The sequence below is a fragment of the Argopecten irradians genome, chromosome 11, assembly GCF_041381155.1.
Source record: "Argopecten irradians isolate NY chromosome 11, Ai_NY, whole genome shotgun sequence".
In the NCBI taxonomy this organism is placed as follows: domain Eukaryota; kingdom Metazoa; phylum Mollusca; class Bivalvia; order Pectinida; family Pectinidae; genus Argopecten; species Argopecten irradians.
The window spans coordinates 8,550,303-8,567,271 of NC_091144.1; the positions used below are offsets into that span (position 1 = coordinate 8,550,303).

Genomic DNA, 16,969 nt, shown 5'->3' on the forward strand with positions numbered 1-16,969 from the left:
TCTAAACCTAGAATGTCTATCTGGTTATACTCAATTTATATTCATAGAATTCATAGGGATAGCATTATGCAACTCAGTTTTAAATAAGTACATGTAGCAATTTTGTTCATAAAATTATAAAATTTAAATCAGTGTAATCTGTATTTGCACATGGACCATGAACCATGTGACCTAGTCTTAAAGTCCGGCCATTACATTTCCAAACAGAAATTTAAACTTTATCACATGTGATAAAATTGTCAGAACATCTATATTCATATTCTAGGTTTTAAAATATATATAAATAGAACACATAAATGTGCATGTCTGAAAATAGCCTATGTGTCTGTACATACCCTAATACCTGATCACCAGGTGAATCCCAGCAACAACATTGGGAAATCTAGAACATGTTTAGATTTGTTCAATGTTTTACATTAGTCAACATCATAAACCTGGTTTTTCTTTCCAATATACAAAACACAATACTTCAGTAGAACTCCATTCTGACAACTTCAAACACACACTTTTACACCAAAACTACAAAAGAGTGAACTATTACTAAGTAGAGAATACCCCCCAGTTGCCTCTTAATCACATGTACCTGCTTCGAACTTACCTGTAAGTGTAGAGTGCCTTGTATGGTCTCGTGCAAAACTGTTGGCTTAATACTTACTTATTCCCAAGTAATTGACTTCCAATGGTTAACTCCCTAACTGTTTTCATATGTCAATCTCACCAATCTCTGATAATAAGTTATAAAGGATTTTAATTAATGTTTAAAGAGACCCATTCATAAAAACGACGAAAATAAAATGAGAATGCATTAGCATTGTCTGTCAATATATATATAACAGTTGACAAACATACTTTGGGTCAAAGGTTATACAAAGCGGTTCTCATATGTGATAGCATTCAAGGACAGTATCTCTCTGTGGTATGTAATTTGATGCATTTGTTAGTGCTTCTATATTTAGGATATCGGAGACTGATTGTGTCTCACTGTAATAGAAACTTTTAGCTATCTTACTTTAGTACAAATGAAAACACCAAACAGCACAAGTGTGGACTCAAAATTTTAGTATCAAAAGTGAAAAGAACATAAATTTCAACATACAATATTTTAACATGGTTTTAATGTCATACAAGTTTTTGGCTCTAGTGACCTTGAAAGTCGCCTGGTCAAAAGCATACAAAAAACAAGAGGCCCAGAGGGCCTGTATCGCTCACCTGGTTATTTGTTAGTAATTATCACAAGGCTCTGACAATTAGAAAAATAAGCAAAATTGACTCCCAAAGTTTAATTTTGAATCACAACCATACAATGATGCTATTGATACCATACAAATATGCTATCCAATACATAGGTTCAGAGACAAAGTAATATATATAAAAGTAGAAGCCTAATTGACCTTTTTGACCTCGCATCTATTGCCGTCTAAGGCCCCGGGGGTCAGCCCTATCATTTGTACAATTTAAAATCCCAACCCTATAAGGATGCTACCATTGCATTATAAGTGCTCTTCCATTCTTAGTTGCAGAGAAGAAGTTGTTTATATGGAAATAGCTAAATTAACCCCTTTTGATCCCACCCTTCAGGCCCCCGGGGGGTCAGCCCCATCATTTGCAAAATTTTGAATCCAAACCCTGTAAGGATGTAACCATTGCATTATGAGCATAATCCCATGTTAAGTTGCAGAGAAAAAGTCATTTATATGGAAATTTGCCACTTTTGACCCCGCCCCTCAGGCCCCCGGGGGTTAGCCCTTTCATTTGCACAATTTGGAATCCCCACCCTATAAGGATGCTACCATTGCATTATGGGTGCTATACCATGCTTAGTTGCAGAGAAGAAGCCATTTATATGGAAATAGCCAAATTGACCCCTTATGACCCCGCCCCTCAGGCCCCCGGGAGGTCAGCCCTATCATTTGCACAATTTTGAATCCCCACCCTATAAGGATACTACCATTGCATTATGAGTGCTATCTCTTGCTTAGTTTCAGAAAAGAAGTCGTTTTAATGGAAATAGCCAAATTGACCCCATTTGACCCCGCCCCACAGGCCCCCGGGGGGTCAGCCCCATCATTTGTACAATTTTGAATCCCCACCCTATAAGGATGCTACCATTGCATTATGGGTGCTATCCCATGCTTGGTTTCAGAGAAGAAGTCGTTTATATGGAAATAGCCAAATTAACACCTTTTGGCCCGCCCCTCAAGCCCCCGGGGGATCAGCCCCATCATTTGTACAATTTTCAGTTAGTAGCCCATAAGGATGCTACCAGTCAAATTTTGTTGAAATCCGACCAGCGGTTATGGAGAAGAAGTCGATTGTTGACGGACGACGGACGCCTGACGCTGCGGTATCCCATAAGCTCACCTCGGTCCTTCGGACCAGGTGAGCTAAAAATGTAACCTGTTACTACAGCATGCTACTAATCCCATGAGATGTGTACCATTCACAGTGATGTCACCAAAGTTTATCCTTCTGACAATGAAAGTAGCGCAATTTCATCCACTTAATATCAAGTTATCATTCTGTTAGCTAATATCTTGATCTGAAATTGGCAATTTAGTAGAGTGAATTTTCTAAAAAAAAAAAAAAAAAAAAAAAAAATACAAGGACATAGTCATTCAGATCCCCGCCAATGGAGATATCAAAGCTGAAGTAGGTTTGAATGTGGAGACTTATGTGTATGAAAAAAAACAGGAAAAAGGAAGTTGAGCTAAAGAAAGATGGAGTATAATTCAAGTAGAGCGGGGCTGCAATTGTTGAATCAGGTATACAGCCTTGACATTTATATTAGACTATATACACAAAGATGGGTGGAGTTTTGCAAAGTAACATTTACCATTTACCATGATATTTTCAGCAATGTTTCCATGGTAACGGAAAAAGTGCAAAAAATGAAACCTAAAAATAGCAAAAGGCACTACTAGACCATAAGAACAATGTGTCTATGAAGTTTCATGGAAATATCTCTGCTGGTTTTAGAGTTGTGCTCCGGAAACGATTCTTACACAAAAATCTGCCATTTTCAGCAATGTTTCCATGGTTACAGAAAAAAAGTACAAAAAGTGAAAACCTTAAAATAGCAAAAGGCACTACTAGACCGTAAGACTGTGCCTATGGAGTTCCGTGCATATATCTCAACCGGTTTTCCAGTTATGCTGCGAAAACGAACCTGGTACAAAAATATGATATTTTCAGCAATGTTTCCATGGTTACGGAAAAAGTGCAAAAAATGAAAACCTAAAAATAGCAAAAGGCACTAATATACCATAAGAACAATGTGTCTATGAAGTTTCATGGAAATATCTCTGCTGGTTTTAGAGTTGTGCTCCAGAAACTATTCTTACACAAAAATCTGCCATTTTCAGCAATAAATGCAAAAAATGAAAACCTAAAAATAGCAAAAGGCACTACTAGACCATAAGACCAATGCGTCTATGAAGTTTCGTGGAAATATCTCTACTGGTTTTAGAGTTATGCTCCGGAAACCATTCGTACGGACGGACGGACAGACGGACGGACGGACGGATGGAACCCATTTGTATATCCCCCGCCATCTTCGTTGGGCGGGGGATAAAAAAACTGTGACCAAGGTTATCTATATGAAAAACTAATAAGCCTTTGAAGTTGAACATGGTTGATCCAATAATGAATAACATATCTCTGGGCCTCTTTTTAACATATGTATATAAGAAGTTAAAAACTGAAATTATTTCTGAAATAACAGATAAAAGGTAATATGTGAATATGTGATACAAGATTATAGTTCAATTGAACTAAAAATGGACACAAGTAAGTCAATATAGTTTATTTGCAGTTATAATAAAACAAAACTCTACATCATAAACATGGCACTATGAAAATACTAAAACCTTGAAAATTGCAAAAATACACAAAACAATTACAATCTTTCTAAATGCTAAGTTATGTATATTAAAAACAAAAACGCAACAATAATTTATAACAATAAAGCTTACATGACATGACAACATTGAATTATATAATTACAAGTAATTTCGTTTACCATATTTACTGTAATTAGTGCCCCTTCCCCCCTTCTGGAGAAGAAGTTGAAGTATATAAATGCCTCCCCTCCCCCTACTACTTGTGATGTTTATGACATTTGTATTGCATCCCATATTACATGAACTTGCAAGTCTTTCACATGTGAAAATCATGAATTTAATAATCAACGTATCTCAAAGGAAAGTAGACATATGTGTGTTTGTTGTATCAGATTGATGTGACATGAGTACAGAAAGAGTTAAAATATTACTTTTTTCTCTCTATTTTTGTCATCCACAACTTATATTTTGGTTCCCTAATAAGCGTTACATTTTTGTTAGCGTCCAGGGCGCTAATTATACCAAATACACTTGTACATTTATTCTCAATAGATATATTTAAAGTATCTTTAGAGTGTTACCGACTCCCCATATAATATTTATGTTAGATTTAGAGCGTCAACATACAAATATATTAGTGAAATCACAAACATACAACTTTAAACGTTTGCAGTAGTATAAAATGCAAGCTATATCAATATCAACATTATTGAATAAATGCACTTGTGTCTATATATTTTATGGAATGTAAGAAATTTCAAATATAATGTATAGTTGAACCTGGCATTACTAGTCAACCTAACTTATAATCAGTATGGGATATCTCAAATTTAGTTAGACTAAACTAAAACACAAAGTTATTTGGGCATATCATTAATTAGGTTTATATCTGAAAGAATAATGCATAATTATTGTCTTTGATATACGAAGTATGCAATATATATAAGGTCAACAAGGTTTTCCTGTAAGTGTGTTTAATAAAATCCATTAAATTGAAATTTAATGCACGATATACTTTAGCAGACTTCCTACATGACTTTAATTTCTCAGCTTAAATCTAAAACTAAATTATCTCCCCTTAGTTTGGAAAATGGTGAAGTGACCAAAACTATAAACTATACACTGTGTAATGTACGACTCCACAGTCATTAAAATTATCTCCTAAACAGTCCCGCAATCACTTTGTGTTTGGTATCCCACAAACCCATGTGTACCATGACCAAATAACATTGTAAATTTTGACCGATCAGAGACGTCCAGTTAATACTAATGTAAACTAATCTTTTATTTTTTTTTGAAAAGCTTGTTATATAGTGATCTGTACACCAATATTCAACATTTTCCGAGGCTAAATTAAGGCCTTGGCAGCCATTTTGGATTTCCGAGGTGATCCACCCAATAGTTTCCAAGATAATAACTTAAAACCTGTACAGTGAAATAATGTGGAAAAAATAAGTATTGAATCTATTAAAACTATGCCCCCTAATTATTTTTGGGAGACATATTAAAAACAGAATAAAACAATGAAGATACACTGAAGAAATTGTATACCTGCTTTACCTTAGGGATATCACTGTAGTGTTATTCAAACTTTTACATATCACAGACTTTTAATACAGCTGTTATACATAATCCTAAAGTCCAGACTGAATCTGCAACCATCACAATCACATATTCAGAACTCTTCAGATAATAAATCACCTGAGTTTAATTATCGGAGGGTTTAACTACCTGAATTAAGATGTACACATGTATCATACAATAAATGGATCTAACACTTCATTACGTAGAGAGGAGTACATTCCTATGTGAGTAAAAAGGTTTGGTTGTACCATAAGACCAGTCTTTTTATGCGTAGTTCTAAATTCCTCCAATGCGTAGTCTTTCCCAAACTTTTCCTTACATTTCACAGAAGACAGGTATCTTAATACCTCCTCCATGCCATCTCTTGGATATAAAATAGCTGGTGTACAGCAGGCGGGAGCTGGGGTCACCTGGTACAGCTGACTCGACACACGCCGTAGTTCTAATAGGTTCTGACGACCAATGAAAATAAAAAGTACACAAGAATAAATAAAGAAACATAGCCATATGATATGAGTGTACGAAGCGGTCACTGGGCGATATCTCTGATAGCAAAGTAGCATTATCAGGCTCAAAATGCAACTCAAACACAAAAGCTCCGGAATTCTCTCTGGCTCAAGGCTAAGATACCCAAGAAGTCGTTCTGGGTGATAAAACTTTATGTAAGTTACATTTTTCTTGTAATGACCTCCATTATTGATGGACTTATCAAAAACATTTGAGATCACTCGATCTAAGACAGGCAGGAGATCGTCATGGGGAAGGGCGTCGTCTTCTACAAGAAATATGCTGGATACATTTGCATTCAATGTCTTCCGACCACAGAACACATAATCACGTTTCTCTTTCTCCAACCGGTCACTGATAGTCATCGTTTGCCACACGACTGGGTTATCTAAATCACTCCCAAATCTTTGAAATACAGGTAACAACTTAGCTAACGGTTTTATCTCTGAATAGGAATCAGGAATGGGGTCGACATCACACAAGAAAAGTTGATACTTGTGTTTTAGATCAGGGGTTTCCTCAATGGCCTTCATGAACTTGGCAACAACCTGTGTCAAATATTTTGGTTCATAGTTATCCAAACGATGGCGATTCCTGGAAACTGTTATAATTGTTATACCTATGTCGGCATGACTAACATTTTGATGACCATCAAGTTGAGATCTAGCATCACTGACTTTCTTCAGAAACGCAGTAGCATCTTCTATTCTTTTGTTATTTTCCATTCTCATTTGGTTGCGACCTCGGGTAACATTCTTCTCCCATAACAGGTAGTATAAAGAGTGCCGCAGATGGAAGCAGATGATGGGAAGGATAACACAGAAAGTGATCACACACAGGCATATAAACTGTTGAACAAACACCCGGTCAATTGTCTGGAAACATCTGCATCTTCTGAACATCATTAAAATCCTAAAAAAGGAAAAAACAGAACTGTCTTACAATTAGAAGCAAAATGAAAGTAGAACAGGTTCATGTACAAGTACTGTATAGACATCTACTTCTGTTGACAGCTGGTACATGTAATATTAGATGGCTGCCAGACACATTGAGACACAACTGGCCTTTAATCAGTGAAGTATTTAATTCTCCATTTAATTAATATTTTTGAGTGTGCAGTACATTGCCTGAGAGAGTGTGAGTTTTGTAATACCATTAATAGTGCTATGAAATTATCCATTTCTGCTGTCTCAGAATAAATATTATTACCTCTCACAACAGGGGGATGAAAAAAAGGTGGGGTATATATGTTATCAGCCATTATACTTTGTCTGAACCTTCCTGTCTTTGGGAGGTATATCTATGTGTACCAGCCCTTTGGTCCAGTTGAGCTAAAAATTCATGAAAAATAAGTCACAGGGGGAAACGGTTACAACAATGTATTTTTTAGTCTCAAATGGGGAATTTTTAATTTTCAGTGGAATTTTAGGCTAGATGGGAATTCATTTCTTGATAAGAAACTACCCATAAACGGTAATAAATCAGAGTTAGATTCATAGATTGATCCCTGAAATGGGTGTCAAAATTTTTAGATGGCATTGGCATCACCACTAAAACAACTTTCAACATTATTACCCAAATGAACAACTTTCAACATTATTACCCAAATGAACAACTTTCAACATTATTACCCAAATGAACAACTTTCAACATTATTACCCAAATGAACAACTTTCAACATTATTACCCAAATGAACAACTTTCAACATTATTACCCAAATGAACAAATTTCAACATTATTACCCAAATGAACAAATTTCAACATTATTACCCAAAAGAACAACTTTCAACATTATTACCCAAATGGAGACAAATCTCATTGACTGATGTTTTGTAAGTCACAAACAAAAATTTAAAAATCACCTCTATTGCTTACGATGGGGCTAAAAGTACTGTATCACATGTAAAACTCGATCATGACTTTTGCAATAAATCCTTTCCTTGATGGCTATACACTGCAGTCAATCGAGAGTACCTTAGATAAATATTGTCATTGATGACAAAGTGAGACAATGTATTATAGCAGGGCTCAAAATTAACTTTATTGATAACTTGCCTTGTTGGGCAGGTGACCACAAAAACCTACCTGCCCGACTGGAAATTTGACTTGCCCAATAAAATTTAATGAAAAATGATAAAATTTCTCCATCTTTATGATTGATTTATCATTCCTTTTGATTTTCTTAATTTTTGTTTTATGTATGAGCATATTGATACACTGTAGTAAACTTTTTATACATTTAATAACAAAATATGTCCTGTTAAGATTATAATTAGTTCCTACATTTCAATCGGCCTAGTGATAATATCAGGAACCTTCCCCACCTCATAGCTCCCCTGACACTACCAATCTACTTTGATATATTTTATTCTTAGTTCACACAGTATCAGTGATTATTTAGATGAACAGGTGTCTTAGCAAGCAATATTCTACAGGCAAAAACTGAAATAGTAAAAGATTTATTAATTAGTAGACTATAGGTGGTGTGCAGCTTGCACGTCGAACAGAACATATAAATTTCTTGATTTTCAGTCAATAGCTGGTCATGTGTACTATAATTAATTTTGCACAAGATGATAAACCTTTGATTTCCACTATTGTCATTCCGTTGCTTTTCAGCTACCATTTGTTACATCATGTATTAACAGGCCTCGTAGCTCAGATTTTGTTCATTGGTCCCTAATTTTATTTTAATGACTGACATCTCTACATCAGCCTATAAAACAAGTATCAATGGCACTAAAATATCCACCTGCCCAGTCGGACAAGTCACAGACGTACTGTAATTGATCTGCCCGACAGGGGGTCTGACCTGCCCCGGGTGGTGACCGCCTTATATCCCTACAGCCCAATAGTCCGAAAGCCCGTTAGTCCGAAGGGCCGATAGTCAGAAGGCCCGTTAGTCCGAAGGCCCGATAGTCCGACAACAGATAACGTAACTTGAATTTATGTGCTAACAGTATCCGAAATGAAACAAACATTTATTACAGTGTTCGATACAAAAGACCCTGTACGTGACTCTGAAAAAAAGAACGAAATGTAGCGTAAAAAAGAATTTTCCTATTTATACTTTATTTACAGCAAGAACGATGGCTACATGACGTCACCCTGAAGAACTCAACGTTTGGGTAATGATGTCACAGAAGTTATATTAATTAACTAATAGTTTCTAAAAATGAAAAACTTTGAGTCGATATGTTAGAGTATATATCGATCCTCACCTGCCATGTATTAACCAATGTATAAAAGTCATTTTTTGTAAGATTTGAAGATTTATATACATCATCCATTCATGGAGTAATGTACACAATCAAATAACATTGCACACATAAGGTTTACTTTCGGACATCTTAAAGCTTGTATGTTTGTAAGAAAATTCATTGAATGTATGCTTATGAGATATTTTATACAATGTGAGACATTTTCTTATCGAAAACATATCAAACTATGAAAGTACGTGAATTATAACAATTGGACTATTGGGCCTTAGGACTGTTGGACCTTCGGACTATTGGGCCTAAGGACTATTGGGCCGTAGGGATATAAGGGTGTCACCCCCCGGGTAGTCGGGCAATGTCGAGCCCTGTATAGTTCACACACATTATTGTAGTCTTCAGTTGTAGAACTACTAGAAGAACAGAGAAAATACACATGATTCCTGTCGAGTGCCACAACCAGGAATCGAACCTGGATCTCTGGCGTGGAAACCTTTGACTCTACAGACTGAGCCAAAGAAGCATGCTCCGTCAGCTGAGTGACTAAGAAAGCTTATCTACATGTATGTACAAGCCACACCGACCCGTTGCTTTTATACAGTAATATGGCAAATAAAGGCAATTTGGAAATTATGACGCCCTTTTTTTGTTAATCAAAACTTTATCTATTTTTATTTCACATTTGGGAATTTAAAAAAAGATAACTCAAATGCATGACTGTAACTCAAATGCATGACTTACTTATAAAGGTCTATAGAAAAGATAGACTTACAAGTGAGGGAGGAGGTGTCTTTATAGCTATCAAAGATGATTATATAAGTGACTCTGTTGACAATCGAAACCCCCCTGAAGATTATGAAATTATTTGGGCAAAAATCCAAGTATTGTATCTGTTCTTACTACAATCCAAAAACAGGCAACAAAACTAGCATAGAAATGTGCCATATATCCCTACGTGGAGCTAGCTGGATCCCAAAGTCGTCACTTTTCATTTGAGGAGACTTCAATCTTCCAGGTTGGAACTGGGACAAAAACATAGTAAAACCACATACTACCCATTCCAAATTACACCATAATTTCGGCAATCTTCTTAATGACACTGGGTTAACCCAACTTATGAAATTCCCGACTAGAAATAATAACACTCTAGATCTTATGATCACAAACAATCCCAGCCTAGTCACCAGAATTGAACCATTACCAGGCGTTTCGGACCATGATATTGTCTGTGCAGAATTTAAATCTGTACCACAGAAATTGACAGAGAAACCCCCACTCATTCCCTTATACAGAAATTGACAGAGAAACCCCGACTCATTCCCTTATACAGAAATTGACACAGAAACCCCGACTCATTCCCTTATACAGAAATTGACACAGAAACCCCGACTTATTCCCTTATACAGAAATTGACACAGAAACCCTGACTCATTCCCTTATACAGAAATTGTCACAGAAACCCCGACTCATTCCCTTATACAGAAATTGACACAGAAACCCCGACTCATTCCCTTATACAGAAATTGACACAGAAACCCCGACTCATTCCCTTATACAGAAATTGACACAGAAACCCCGACTCATTCCCTTATACAGAAATTGACACAGAAACCCTGACTCATTCCCTTATACAGAAATTGACACAGAAACCCCGACTCATTCCCTTATACAGAAATTGTCACAGAAACCCCGACTCATTCCCTTAGACAGAAATGCAAACTGGGACATTATGAGAAACGAGCTTCAGGAATTCCATCTTGAACTGTCAAGTAATAGGGTCCTAAAATTTCTTATACAGAAATTGTCACAGAAACCGCGACTCATTCCCTTATACAGAAATTGACACAGAAACCCCGACTCATTCCCTTATACAAAAATTGACACAGAAACCCCGACTCATTCCCTTATACAGAAATTGACACAGAAACCCCGACTCATTCCCTTATACAGAAATTGACACAGAAACCCTGACTCATTCCCTTATACAGAAATTGACACAGAAACCCCGACTCATTCCCTTATACAGAAATTGTCACAGAAACCCCCGACTCATTCCCTTAGACAGAAATTGACACAGAAACCCCGACTCATTCCCTTAGACAGAAATGCAAACTGGGACATTATGAGAAACGAGCTTCAGGAATTCCATCTTGAACTGTCAAGTAATAGGGTCCTAACGATAGAAGGGCTATGGGTAAACTTCAAACATTTCATCAATAATCTGGTTAGGGAACATATACCATGTACAAACAGGCTAGAAAAAAGGATGGGAATCCGTGGCTAACACACGAAATTAGAAACTAATTAACAAAAGAAACCGTCTATATTAGAAAGCTAAAAAATCTGGAAATCTGTCCATCAAAGAGAAATTTAGATCACTCAAACACCACATCCAAACACTACTGAGACAAGCCTATTGGAAATATATTGAAGATGTGGTCACCTCAAACTCAGACACAATCCAAATTCACAAGATTATAATACCAACAAATGAAAAAAATTTGGACCTACATTAAACACAAAAAATCGGATTACAACGGAGTAGGCCCACATGAAAGTAATGGCAAACTACATACAGATCCTGTACAAAAAGCCAGGGATCAATCTAGGTTTTGGGGGAAAACTACCCTTTTTCAAAATAGGGGAAAAGTTTAGCGAAATATAGGGGAATTTGAATCTTCTTATTTTGGTCCAAAATTATATGCATTTTGAAGAAAAAGTACTGTAAAACAACTAATTTTATTTCTAGATTTAGTAAAGCAAAATTTTAAGCTCAATAATGAAAAATATGAGTTGATCATAAAATATGCAATAGCTGATTAGCTGTATGATAAATTTGAAGAAATTTGCAAACTAAAGTCTAAAAAATATTTGAAAAATAAGTCACAGGGGAAATTGTGTTATAAAAACGGTCATTTTTTAGCTTCAAATGGGGAATTTTTAAATCTTCAGGGAAATTTTAGGCCAGAGGGGAATTCATTTCTTGAGGGGAAATTTACCCATAAAGGGTAATAAATCAGAGCTAGATTGATCCCTGAAAGCTAACATCCTAAATGAACAATTTCAATCTGTCTTCACTAGCACTGATAGCTCAAAAGCTCCTCCTGTAAGTAACAACACTCAAACCAAATATCGTAAACTGCCTGATTTTCAAATATCATCTTATGGTATCTGTAAACTACTTAAAAATCATGATGCATCTAAAGCTGCTGGGCCTGACCAAATCAAACCCAAAGTACTTAAAATAAAGAGCTAGCTGTAGATATTTCCCCCATTCTGTTTCATCTTCCAAAGTTCACTAGACACAAGTCATGTACCATCAGACTGGAGAAGAGCCTACATTAAGCCATTGTATTTAAAAAAGGTCAGAAATTCAATGCGGAATTACCGTCCAATTTCTCTCACTTATATTTTGCAAATTACTCGAACATGTCATAGTGAGTAACATCATGAACCACGCTGACAAAAGCAACATATTATATCCCTTGCAACACGGTTTTAGGCAATCTAGATCATGTGAGAGGCAGCTCATTGAATTGATAGATGACATTACAACAAATCTAGAACATGGTAAACAAACAGACATTCTAATCATGGATTTTAGTAAGGCATTTGATTAGGTGAGTCACGACCTACTTATTCATAAATTGGAAGGCTATGGTATTACAGGAAAAACAAACACCTGGATACAAAATTTCTTAAATAATAGATCCCAACATGTCATTGTCGAGGGGGAAATGTCCAACTCTGTCCAGTAAGATCAGGGGTCCCCCAGGGGTCGGTCCTCGGTCCGAGTCTTTTTCTTTATTATATCAATGACATTGTAGATGGCATCTCTTCTTCCATTAGGCTCTTTGCAGATGATACCATTATGTATTTAGCAGTTGCATCCACAGAGGATGCCATATACCTGCAAAGAGACCTAGACAAGTTGGCCCAATTGGAGAAAAAATAGAAAATGGCTTTCCATCCTGGGAAATGCCAAGTCCTTACTGTCACTAAAAACACCAAACCCACCATCAACCCATGTGTACTTCATGGTCAAGAACTAGAACATGTGACTGAGGCGAAATACTTGGGTGTCACCATTAATTTAGATCTAAAATGGGACACCCATATTAATAACATCAGTAAAAAAGCTAATTCCACCCTTGGCTTCCTGAGGCGGAACCTCAAAATATCATCGTGTTCCATCTAAGAAAAGGCCTATAAGTCCCTGGTCCGCCCTCAGGTTGAATATGCTAGAGCAGTATATGGGACCCCTATTTAAAGAAAGATATAGATAAGGTGGAAATGGTACAGCGCTGAGCTGCCTGTTTTATCTCCAACTGCTTCCATAACACATCTAGTGTCGGAAGTATGTTGGAAGTACTAAACTGGCGCAGTCTCGAAGATCGCCGTAAAGACGTGAGAATGACCATGATGTTTAAGATCATCCACCAGATGGTTGCTATTACAACAAAGCACATCATTCAAATCAAAAGATCCACAAGACACAACCACCACTTAACATTCCAATTAACATCATGCAGAACAACTTACAGAAAAGATTTTTTTTTCTTCTCAAGAACAGTAAAAGAATGGAATCTCTCACCTCCGTACACAAATGATATCTTCTGAAACTGTACCCTTATTCAAATCCGCAATCTCAAAACACAAATATTAATTTCCAATTCCCATATTTCATGCTCCACAACCATTCGACATAATCTTCACCATGTTGGAGTAGGTCGATAACCGGTAGAAGTAGAACTAGAAGTAGAAGTGTGGGAGTGCCAACCTGTTTAGAGTGCAATTACGGACTGTGTCAATTTAACAAGTGGAATCAGTTTGGGGATTGAGGAAAGCCTTTATACTAACCGTATGAAATTAAGCAGCATTGTACAGTTCCAGACTAATCTTGATCAGCATATCAATATCATTTTCAACTTCATCTACAGTACCGACCGCGAGTTAGTAAGCTTAGTATTCCGGTGGAACTCTTCAGTGTTTGGAAACAAAAAATACCTCAAAATGAAAGTGAAACTGAAAGTGAAACACTGAAATCGTTGATTAAATCAATTATACAAGATCGAACTACTGACCATGCAAATTTATACTAGACGCCATGGGAAGATTTTCTTAAACGTCTTGTAAGAACATTCACGAATACGTTCACGGATATTGATGTTAATGTTTACTCGATCGTCTAACTGTTACACGTTCAAGTATAAATGTACATTAGGCTATTGCATATTACAGAGTTAGCTCCCTTGCGGGTAGGATTATGTAAGCGCAATTCACGTCGTTTTCCCCGAAAAGTATAATGTTACGCTCGCAAACACATGATGCCACAATCAATACCTACCCACAAGGGTAGATAACTATGTAATATGCAATTACATAATACATGTAGCAGCTCAAAAGACTTTCAGACAGAAAATGTTGTCGTCTAAGAGCTACAATTGGTGCATATTATGGTGACACCCTTATATCCCTACGGCCCAATAGTCCGAAGGCCCGTTAGTCCGAAGGCCCAATAGTCCGAAGGCCCGTTAGTCCGAAGGCCCAATAGTCCGAAGGCCCGTTAGTCCGAAAATTAGTAAATATTGCAAGTTATAGAGTTGTTATAATTAACATATTTTTACGAAAACATTTTTCGGCACTGCTGATCTGACAATTTCTATAGACAGCAAGTTGTCATTTCTTCATGGCGCAATGTCAGGTCAAAATTACATCAAAATAAAAAAATAAAAAAATAAGAATAATAAAAATAGCATCTTACATTTTATAGGATATCTCACAAGCATACATTCTATGGATTATCTTACAAATATGCAAGCTTTAAAATTCCGATTGTTAGCCTTTTGTACACTGTATTGCATTAGGATTAACATTGCTCCATGAATTAATAATGTATATAATCAAATCTTACCGAAAAATGACTTTTATTATACCTGTAAACGTCGTTATATTGTACAATATCTACATGTATTTAACGACTTAATTTTACTTCCCCATTCTTTGAATTGTTTATTCTACCCATAATGATGGAAATGGTCCGCATAATGATATTTTTTGGGGGAAATATTAAACAGGATTGCATTGTACATATAAAAAATAATACTCTTTAATATCAGATACGTTTATGTATTTCAAGATAATGCTCTTTTTGAAAATACGCTACATTTCGTTGTTTCATATCATTTTCCGTATCAATTCTATAGTCACATACATGTAAGTATACCTTAGCAAGTTTACAACAAATCTTTTGCATCGAAAACTGTAATAAACGTTTGTTTCATTTCAAGCACTGTTCGCATATAAATCCCAATTATATTATCTGTTTTCGGACTATCGGGCCTTCGGACTATTGGGCCTTCGGATTAAAGGGCCTTAGGGCTATTGGACCTTCGGACTATCGGGCCTTCGAACTATTAGGCCGTAGGGATATAAGGGCGTCACTACTGCTAATGGAGCAAATCATTGCCTTCGTTTAAGGGCACTATTTATGTATTATTGCCTTCTTTTGAGGGCACTATGGTCTATGACTATGGTTGTCGAGGGATGGTATAGTACCCGAGGTGATACCCTTATATCCCTAGCTACGGCTCAATAGTCCGAAGGCCCGTTAGTCCGAATTTCCAATAGTCCTAAGGCCCAATAGTCCGAAGGACCGTTAGTCCGAAAATTAGTAAATATTGCAAGTTATACCGTTGTAATAATTCACGTTATTTTTATATGTTTTCAACGGGTTTTAATAAATATATATTTTTTGGTACTGCTTTAAAGTAATTGATCAACCATTTATATGGACGACAAGTTGTTATTTCCTCATGTAGAATTGCATGATCAAACTTACATTAAAAATTTTAAAAAGACTACAAGTGGACACGGAGTGCACGAGGTAGACACGGAGTGCACAAGATTTAGACTACAGGTAGACACGGAGTGCACAAGATTTAGACTACAGGTAGACACGGAGTGCACTACGTGTGAACACGGTGTCCACTACAGATGGACATCGTGTACAGGTAATATGTCCACAAAATTCAGACCACAGACAGACTAGATGATGTGTTAGGAGATATGAGAAAAGACATATTTATTCTGTAGTCTATATTAGACTTTGACAGATAGAAGTATTTATTGCGATCAGAAACATAACATTTTACACATGAAATTGCCGTTAATTACTGGAAATCATTCGTACTGTAATGTTTATTTGAATCGATACATATAAAGTAATATGTATCAGTACATTATCATATAATTTAATTGATAAATGAGGACATTTAATAGAAGTTATAATTAATATAAAAGCAAATTAATTGCGTAGCAAATTAACTGCGTACAGGTCGTTACGGTAACCCACTGCTGGTTATGTCTCATCAATGGATAGTTCAACCCGAATTTTCCCAGAAAAACTGTTTTTCTTAGCTTGTGATAGATAGTTAAAACATTGACTTTTTATCTAATAAGTCTAACTTGGGTAGTTCGAACCAAGGACGTAGATGAAATTCTTGTTCGAACACATAAAGTAATTAACTTACGTGAAGTCAGAGATTTTCAGTGTTTTCGTCACCCAAAAGATATTTTGATCAGCAAAATATTTTGATTAAAAAGGAAATATTGTTGGGCATAATAATTACAAGGACATATAAACATAAACAGAGTAAGTACTTCATAAAATGTTTAACTATGTATGTATGGAATATAGTTTTCAAAACGGCAATGTGCGTGAAATAGTTTTAAATGCATACTTTTGCTACATGGAACCTGGCGCGTTGCAAAGCATTGGAAATGTGAGAAATCGTCCATATGTAGACCTTAAAGGTCGGCAT

General features: G+C 36.1%; 1 protein-coding gene across 1 annotated transcript; it reads right to left on the reverse strand.

The window, feature by feature from the left end:
- Positions 1-1,042: 1,042 nt before the first annotated feature.
- Positions 1,043-14,129, reverse strand: LOC138334687 (post-GPI attachment to proteins factor 4-like). Its single transcript, XM_069283353.1, has 2 exons — positions 14,007-14,129; positions 1,043-6,842 (listed from the first exon to the last, which is right to left on the reverse strand). The coding sequence occupies exons 1-2, from the start codon at positions 14,024-14,026 to the stop codon at positions 5,594-5,596; spliced, it is 1,269 nt and encodes a 422-aa protein (XP_069139454.1). The 5' UTR covers positions 14,027-14,129; the 3' UTR covers positions 1,043-5,593.
- Between the last annotated feature and the right edge of the window lie 2,840 nt (positions 14,130-16,969).